This window comes from Lissotriton vulgaris, chromosome 1_1 (genome assembly GCF_964263255.1).
Source record: "Lissotriton vulgaris chromosome 1_1, aLisVul1.2, whole genome shotgun sequence".
Taxonomy (NCBI): domain Eukaryota; kingdom Metazoa; phylum Chordata; class Amphibia; order Caudata; family Salamandridae; genus Lissotriton; species Lissotriton vulgaris.
Genome location: NC_141685.1, coordinates 1,665,158,325 through 1,665,167,233, shown reverse-complemented (window position 1 = coordinate 1,665,167,233; position 8,909 = coordinate 1,665,158,325). Strand labels below are relative to the sequence as shown.

At 39.5% G+C, this 8,909-nt stretch overlaps 1 protein-coding gene across 1 annotated transcript; it reads right to left on the bottom strand.

The window, feature by feature from the left end:
* Positions 1 to 1,266: 1,266 nt before the first annotated feature.
* On the bottom strand, positions 1,267 to 6,077 carry LOC147751015 (uncharacterized). Its single transcript, XM_086937564.1, has 3 exons — positions 5,616 to 6,077; positions 3,086 to 3,301; positions 1,267 to 1,602 (listed from the first exon to the last, which is right to left on the bottom strand). Exons 1-3 carry the CDS (start codon positions 6,051 to 6,053, stop codon positions 1,318 to 1,320), a joined length of 939 nt encoding a protein of 312 aa, XP_086793690.1. The 5' UTR covers positions 6,054 to 6,077; the 3' UTR covers positions 1,267 to 1,317.
* Between the last annotated feature and the right edge of the window lie 2,832 nt (positions 6,078 to 8,909).

Genomic DNA, 8,909 nt, shown 5'->3' with positions numbered 1-8,909 from the left:
TGTTTGTTGTTGTAGTGTGATAGTGTGTTGACGGTGAGTGAGGGTGAATGAGGGTGAGGTGTTGAGGGTGAGTGAGTATGAGGGTGAGGTGTTGATGGTGAGTTGTTGAGGGTGAGTGAGGATGAGTGTGGGTGAGGTGTTGAGGGTGAGGAGTTGAGGGTGAGTGAGGGTGAGGGACTGAGGGTGAGTGAGGTATTGAGGGTGAGGTGTTGAGAGTATTGAGGATGAGTGAGAGTGAGGGTGAGTGATGTGTTGATGATGAGTTGTTGAGGGTGAGGTGTTGAGGGTGAGTGAGAGTGACGTGTTGTAGCTGAGGGTGAGGGGCTGAGGGTGAGTGTTGGTGAGGCGTTGAGGGTGATGTGTTGATGGTGATTGAGGATGGTTAAGCGTGAGGGTGAGTGAGGGGTTAAGGGTGAGGCGTTGAGGGAGAGGTGTTGAGAGTGAGGGTGATTGAGTGTTTGAGGGTGCAGTGTTGAGGGTGAGTGAGGGTGAGGTGTTGATGGTGAGTGAAGGTGGGTGAGGGTGATGGTGATGTGTTGAGGGTGAGTGAGGGTGAGGTGTTGAGGGAGAGTGAGGGTGAGGTGTTGAGGGTGAGTGAGTGTAATTCAGGGTGGGTGATGAGTTGAGGGTGAGTGAGTGTGAGTGAGGGTGTGATTGGCAAATGTGAGTGTTTTGCATGTGTGACTCGTTATTTTAAAGTAAAGTGTGTTTGTCTTTTTGTATGTTGTTGTTGTTGTAGAATGATGCTGTTGTGGTGGTGTAGAGTGATGTTGGTGTGTTGATGAGTGTTGTTAGTGTGGTGCTTCCTAATGCTGTTGTTGTGATGTGTTGATGATGAGTTGTGCTGTGTTAGTGTTCAACTATTACCACCACAGCATAACTCATCCCAACAACAGTTGCACTTCTCCCAACAACCTAATTTGTGATGTCCACCAATGCAACACGCAGCAATACCACCTTAACATTCGGCCCCCCACAGTAACATTGCTCAACAACACAGCATAACTCAGCACCAGCACAGGCGTATTTAGCTCAACAGTCTCATTCATACATAATACTGTAGTGCGTGCAAGCTACAAAGTATGTGTATTTTGTATATGTTTTTGTAATGTCAAATGGATTGGCTGAATGTTGTATGTGGGTGTGACTATGTTGTATAAATTGAGTGTATTAGTTATAATTTGCCTTTTGTATAGAAAAAATTACCATAGAAGTTGTAAAATTTGTATTCCACACTTTTTTATTTTTAAAAAAAAAACACAAATATTTATTGTTTAACTTTGTACAAAAAAAAGATATCCTGGCAACATGCAAAATTTAGTCAGAACATATTTCATCGTCTTTTTCTTTCAGAATCTTTATGATTTGCCCATTACAAAAGACAACTTCAAAAGTTTGTGGCAAAAAATGGACAAGGGCATCTCCGATGTTGTCAACTTCCTCATCTAACATAAACCATTTAATTAAGATCTCGTTTTCGATGGGCATCGATTGATATTCGTCTGTGTTTGTCACTTTTATTGTGATAATACTCGTTTGCTCAGTAGAGCTTTCAACACCATAAATTAGAATGTCCATCTTTTCCTCTGGTGGGGCTGTTACCTGTTGAGAGAAAACAAAAGCAACAATTATTTTTTAAATTTGTATACTTTATTTTTGTGTAAGGGCTATAGTGGGTGAAAGGGACAGAGTGGTTGAAAGGGACACATTGGGTGAAATGGACTGAGTAGGTGAAAGGGTCACAGTTGTTGATAGGGTTTGAGTGGGTGATAGGTCGAGAGTGGGTGATAGATGGTGGTAATAGTTTTTTTGTGTGGTTGTAGTGTGATAGTGTGTTGAGGGTGAGTGAGGGTGAGGTGTTGAGGGTGAGTGAGGGTGAGGCGTTGAGGGTGAGTGAGATTGAGGGTGAGTCAGTGCTTGAGGATGAGTGAGAGTGAGGGTAAGTCAGGGGCTGATGGGGAGGTGTTGAGGGTGATTGAAATGGTGTTGTGGTGGTAAGTTTTTGTGTGTGGTTGTAGTGTGATAGTGTGTTGAGGGTGAGTGAGTATGAGGGTGAGTGAGAGTGAGAGTGAGTGAGAATGAGGGGGAGGTGTTGAGGGTGAGTGAGGATGAGTGAGGGTGAGGAGTTGAGGGTAAGTGAGGGTGAGGGGCTGAGGGTGAGTGAGGTGTTGAGGGTGAGGTGTTGAGTGTGATTGAGGTTGAGTGAGAGTGAGGGTGAGTGATGTGTTGAGGTTGACTGAGGGTGAGGCGTTGAGGGTGAGTGAGAGTGAGGTGTTGAGGCTGAGGGTGAGAAGCTGAGTGTGAGGGTGAGTGTGGGTGAGGCGTTGAGGGTGAGTGAGGGTGAGGTGTTGAGGGTGATTGAGGATGAGTGAGAGTGAGGAGTTAAGGGTGAAGTTTTTAGGGTGAGTGAAGTGTTGCTGTGGTGGTAAGTGTTTGTTTGTAGTTGTAGTGTGATAGTGTGTTGACGGTAAGTGAGGGTAAATGAGGGTGATGTTTTGAGGGTGAGTGAGGGTGAGTGAGTATGAGAGTGGTGTTGAGTGTGAGATGTTGAGGGTGATTGATGATGATTGAGATTGAGGGTGAGTGAGGAGTTAAGGGTGAGGTGTTGAGGGTGAGTGAAGTGTTGCTGTGGTGGTAAGTATTTGTTTGTTGTTGTAGTGTGATAGTGTGTTGACGGTGAGTGAGGGTGAATGAGGGTGAGGTGTTGAGGGTGAGTGAGTATGAGGGTGAGGTGTTGATGGTGAGTTGTTGAGGGTGAGTGAGGATGAAAGTGGGTGTCGTCTAGAGTGGGTGATAAGTCTATAGTGGGTGATAAGTCTAGAGTGGGTGATAAGTCTAGATTGGGTGATAGGCCTAGAGTGTGTGAAAAGGCCAGAGTTGTTGAAAGGTCCCGAGTGGGTGAAAGGTCCCGAGTGGGTGAAAGCTCCCGAGTGGGTGAAAGGTCCCAAGTGGGTGAAATGTCCCGAGTGGGTAAAATGTCCAGAGTGGGTGGAAGGGGCAGAGTGGGTGAAAGGGCAAGACTGGGTGAAATTCCAAGAGTGGCTGAAAAGAGATAATTGCAAAAGCTTTTGTTTGTTGTGCTTACCTCCATTTTGCTATGGCGCGTTGTATTCAATATTTTTTGGCAATTGAATTCATGTACAGTGACGTGAGTGAGGGTAACATATTTGCCAAGATATATTTTAAATAGTGACGCTTCTCTCCACAGTGTCACTTTTATATCATCAGTTGCATCTTTTATTGTAATGGATTTGAGTGGGGTATCTTGCCCATTGATAAACACCGTTTTTGCGTCCTCTTCCTACACAAAAAGAAAGCATTCTATTAAATAGTGATTGTAAAAACAGATATTACTAGTGCATTGTATGAAAGGCTATATAATGTATCATATTTAACGACCCAAATGAACATCCTTTCTAAAATATTGAATTGTTTATTGCAAAAAATGGCCTTGTAGATAGTACTTGTCTTTGTAGTATACACCAAAGCACTGCCATCTTATATTTTTCAAAACTAGTACTTGCTACTATGTGTGAAGAGTGTATAATTCTAATTTTTTTGAGTTAGTTATTGAAGTTACTAAAGGTGTAATGTGTGTGTAAGTCAACTATGCATATTTTTAAGTAGACATGATGACATGAGTGAGGGTGATGTTGAGTTATTGAGTGTGAGGTGTTGAGTGTGAGGAGTTGATGGGGAGTGAGGGTGAGTGAGGATGAGGTGTTACGTGAGGGTGAGGGTGAATGTAAGTGAGGGTGAGTGAGGGTGAGGGTGAGTGAGGGTGAGAGGGTGAGGGTGAGAGATTGAAGCTGAGTGAGGGTGAGAAGTTGAGGGTGAGTAACGATGAGGGTGAGTGTGGGTGAGTGAGGGTGATTGATTGAGTGAGGGTGAGGTGTTGAGGGTGAGGCTGAGGTGTTGAATGAGAGTGAGGGTGACTGAGGAGTTGAGGGAGAAGTGTTGACTTTTTGAGGGGGAGGTGTTGAGGGCTAGTGAGGGTGAGTGAGGGTGATTGAGTGGGAGGTGTTGAGGGTGATTGAGGGTGAGTGAGATTGAGGCTGATTGAGGCATTAAGGGTGAATTGTTGAGGGTGAGGTGTTGAGGGTGAGTGAGGGTGAGGTGTTGAGGGTTATTGAGGGTGAGAAGTTGAGGGTGAGTAAGGATGAGGCTGAGTGAGGGTGAGTGATTGATGTTGAGTGTGAGGCTGAGGTGTTGAGGTGTTGAGTGAGAGTGAGTGAGTATTTGAGGGAGAAGGGTAGAGTTTTAGAGTGGGAGTTGTTGAGGGCTAGTGAGGGTGATTGAGGGTGAGTGAGGAGGAGGTGTTGAGGGTGATCGAGGGTGAGTGAGATTGAGGGTGAGTGAGGCATTAAGGGTGAATTGTTGAGGGTGAGGTGTTGAGGGAGAGTGAGGGTTGGGTGTTGAGGGTGAGTGATGTTGACTGAGGGTGAGGCATTGATGTAAAGACAGTATTTGCGTACTTTTGGTAAACCCAAAAAGAACAATTCTACAAAATAGTGACAGTAAAAACACATAGTACTAGTGCGTTGTATGAATGTTAATATAATGTATTATATTTCACGACCCAAATGAACATACTTTCTACCATAGTGCATTATTTTTTGTAAAAATTGGCTTTGTGGAGAGTACTTGAATTTGTACTATACCCCAAAGCACTGGCCTATTATATTTCCCAAAACTCTTACTTTCTACATAGTGTGAAAGAGTGTCTAATGCAAGCTTTTTTGAGGTTGTTAGTGAAGTTCCAAAGGGCCCGATGTAGGTAAATCCCATTTTTGTATGTAGGTCCCAACATCTGGATTCATTACCGAATCCTTAACAATTCTTTAATTACCGAATCGGTAAATACCGAATAGGTAATGCCCATTCATTCCTATGGGCTTTGAAGCCCATAGGAATGATTAGGCATTACCGATTCGGTATTTACCGAATCGGTAATTAAAGAATTCTGAAGGGTGCAGGGGGTGTCACTTTGACACCCTCTGGCACCCCCAAAAAAGGCACAGGTGCCATGTGGCAAGCATACCTGCCCTAAGGGCAGGTCTGCCTGTCACATGCCATAGGTGTGCATGCACACATGTGCATGCACACCGCAATTGGTATTTTACCCTGGATTTGTATTCCATGGTAAAATACCGATTCTGTAAGCCATGTGCAGAAGGTACATTGCCTACCTACATTACATTTGCGTTAATTTTATTGAATCTGTAAATGTACCGATTCGGTATTGATACAGATTTGCTAAAGTTACCTAAAATGTGCCCCTACATCTCAATAGCCCTTTACCGATCGGAAACGGCCCAAAATCGGTATTTTTGGCCTATTGGGATCGGTAAAGGGCTACCTACATCGGGCCCCTAAATGTGTAATTTGTGTGTAAGCCAACTATGCATTTTTTTAGTAGACATGATGACATTTTTGCGTTCATACTTCTGGCACATATTGTCCCTGAAACAGTCATCAGACTATTTAGACTTGCAATTTCTAAAAGTCAAAAATACATAAGATATGTCATTTACAATACTAATAAGTCCAACTTTTCAAAAGCGAGACAATAGTTTTTTTAGTTGACATGATAACATGTTTGTGTTCATACTTACGGCAATTATTGTCCCTGAAACAGTCATCAGGCTTTTTAGACTTGCCCGTTTTATTTCCTTGATGGGAGAAGCCGATGGTGCAGGCGGATGCAAAATGTTGTTTGCTTGTTGGATCAGGCCCTCCTCGATTGTCATTGCGGGAAATTTGGTTACTTTAGTTTGCTTTGTAATTAAAATTGTTTTGTTTTTGATAATAAAGTTTCGTATTAGTAGTCCACAGTTTATTTTCGTTTGCTCATATAAATTTTCTTGGTAACAAGTACATTTTATTGTTCCAGTTTTATCTGCTAAAGCCAAATGGAATAAAATTTTCTGCTCTTGTTTAGCATTTTTGTACGTAGTTTTCCCTGAGCAGCTGATGACATTAACTCTTATTGGTTTCTGGTATGGTTTGTTGTCATCAGTATTAATGTTCATTATTTCTTCAATAGACATCATCTGAAATAGAAAATGTGATATAACATGTTAAATACAAACCCATATTGGTTTATGATCACTGTAATAGCATTCTAAAGTACCATAGTTGTGTAGTTGGTCATTTGTATATATATGATCTAAAATGGATTGGTAGTTAGTTGTGTAACTGTTAATGAGTTGTTGACATTGTAATTTTGTTTCAAAGAATCCAAGTAATTGCTTGCTGTTTGCATTTAGTTGAGATACATCCACATTGAAATCGCCTATAATAATCAATTTGTGCGTGGGGTAAAAATCCGTAATATTTGTGATGAAATCAAAAAGAGAAGTTATACTTTTTAGGGGCGGTTTGTATAAAATAATAATAAGGTAATCTGTGTTATCAATCTGTAGAGTAAAATGTAAAATGTCTATCCCTTCAAGTGTCTCATAAATAGGCAATATAAATAAATCTTTTTTGTAGTACATAATCATTCCATGGTTTGTGTTGTATGTATGAAATTTATCAAATATAATGTGATGATATTGTTCTATCGTGAAATCATTAGCTGTAGCATTTCTTGTAGTGTTGATCTCAGTTAAGCAAATAATGTCTGCTTGTAATATATTCCTATCCGCTACCATAGATGAAAAATTTTTCTGTAGTGATCTTATATTGTGTGCAATGATATTGAAATGTGCACTGTATGTATGTAACTGTGGGATATGTATTTCAAGTGGCATTTCTGTCCTTAATCTGTGCATTTCCTCATTAACTTGTGGATGTACTACAATTTTACGTTCATCAAAATTGTGTACATAGACATTTTGTATTGATTTTGCCCTGCTAATAGCAACATAATGCAAATGATGAATTTTGCTGTTATTAAAGTGTATATAAAGTGGTTCGAGAGTTGCACCTTGTGTGCGATGTATAGTGCGTGCTGATGCTTGGCGTAAAGGAAATTGCTTCCGTATAATGGTAATAAATTTCTTAGTGTATTGGAAATGTCTAGCTATAGCATGTATTGGTGTCCATGTATTTTGTATTTGTGAATGAAATAAGTGTTTATATTGTTGTCTGGTTGTTTGTCCTATAGTGGGATTGTCAAATAACAACCAAACAATAATAGGTGTATTGTTAATCAATTCAACTAATTGTACAACACCAGTTGCGCCATTTGTTAAACCATCATTGACATCCACATTGCAACTTAAATCATAACGAAGTTGTAAGGCAATGTGTAATGTATGTGAAAGGCCCATTGTTTTCTGTGGATCTTTGGGCAGTTGCTTAAGAATCGTTTTTTTCACATTTTCAGACAAATCAGAACTAACAGTATCGCTTGCTACTGTTATGTAGACAGGATAATCTTTGCAATGTTGTTCTAAAACCTTTTTGTTAATTTCATTAACTTCTAGATTAGTTGACATGATATATGGAATTGTTTCTAATAAAGTCTCATCAGGTTGTATTTCCCTTTGCTTAATTTGTGAAATATCTTCTTCAGTATGCTTGCCTTCTCTCAATCGGTTTAGTAATTCAGCAAATTGTAGATCTTCTTTTTGGCGCATAATTTTTGTTAATTCAAAAATTTTAAAATGTTCTTTCCATAAGTTAGCACTTAAAGGACCATACATTTGTGTAGAATCCTGAAAAATGTATCTGTCAAATACAGGTTTTAATTGGTAAAAGTCACCAATGGCTAAAATAGAAATTCCTCCAAATGGTTCATTAGATGATTTAATTTCTTGAAGCCTGTTATGTATAAAATTCAACATATTGTGCCCTACCATTGAAATTTCATCAATAATAACAACTCTAACATGCATCATTTCCATTTGTAGAGCAGTTCTATGTTCATGACTCAGTTGTTTATAAGTCAAACTTTGCGACACAGGTATTTTGAAAGTGCTATGCAGTGTTTTGCCATTAATATTATGGGCAGCCTTTCCTGTTGGAGCAGTAAGTAAGATATAAACATTATCAGGATTTTCACCGGCCTTAGTGTTATAGTAGCGTAGTAAAGTTTGATATAGTGCAGATATTACAAAACTTTTCCCAACACCAGCCCCTCCAGTGCAAAAAGTATAGCATGGAGTGCTTGTAGTTTTAAACCAATGCAAGTGATGGTAAACAAATTTAAGTTGTTCTTCCGTTAAGTTTTGCATAAGTTGTTGGTATTTTTCATTGGGTAAAATAACGTTAGTTAAGCTTTGTTCTTCAGTTGTAGTTCTAATTCCTAAATCTAGAGCCAAATCATATCTATTATTATGTTCTGGATTTTGGTCTGCTGTGTGTATATTAACAGTTGGTGATAGAGGAGGTGAAATTACATTTTCATGAGACTGTTCATGAATAATGTTTGTAAGTTCGCCATGCTGTTTGTTATAGATTTTTAGTTGTGTGTCAACAAATGTTTTAACTTCCAGATACCTATCATAGTAAGTTTCCTTGTTGATTAGTATTTTTTCTTCTTCCCTCCATGGATAGTGCAACATTAATATTTCTCTATAATACTCTTCTGGTTCATTATTTTTGCTAAATCTGCAAAAGTGTATTATTTTCCCTTGTCTGCGCTTATTTAAAGCATAATCATAATTATGTTTCTGTTGTTGTTTATTTCCGTCACTACATTCTATTTCTAATTCTTCCTCATCTGAGCTGTAAAAGTTTTGTTCTGCAAGTAAATCTTCGCAATCATTTATTTCTTTCCCATGTGTTTTTTTCTTCACATAGTTGAAATTAGCCGCATAGTCTGCTAACGTGCACATCTCTAATGATTGTGGCCGTTTGCAGTACTTAATAATAATATTTTCACATTGAATGTCAGTTGAATTTTCGGGCAAGTTATTAATAGTTTCGATATCACGCATTAAATAAGTTCTTTTCTCTGG

What these genes read in the sequence shown, in the direction of transcription:
- LOC147751015 (XM_086937564.1), bottom strand. Translation starts at nt 6,053, where the DNA reads ATGATGTCTATTGAAGAAATAATGAACATTAATACTGATGACAACAAA. An exon ending in TTTCAGGGACAATAATTGCC is followed by an intron (nt 3,302 to 5,615) that starts GTAAGTATGAAC and finishes CTTTTTGTGTAG; the next exon opens with GAAGAGGACGCAAAAACGGT. An exon ending in CGCGCCATAGCAAAATGGAG is followed by an intron (nt 1,603 to 3,085) that starts GTAAGCACAACA and finishes TTCTCTCAACAG; the next exon opens with GTAACAGCCCCACCAGAGGA.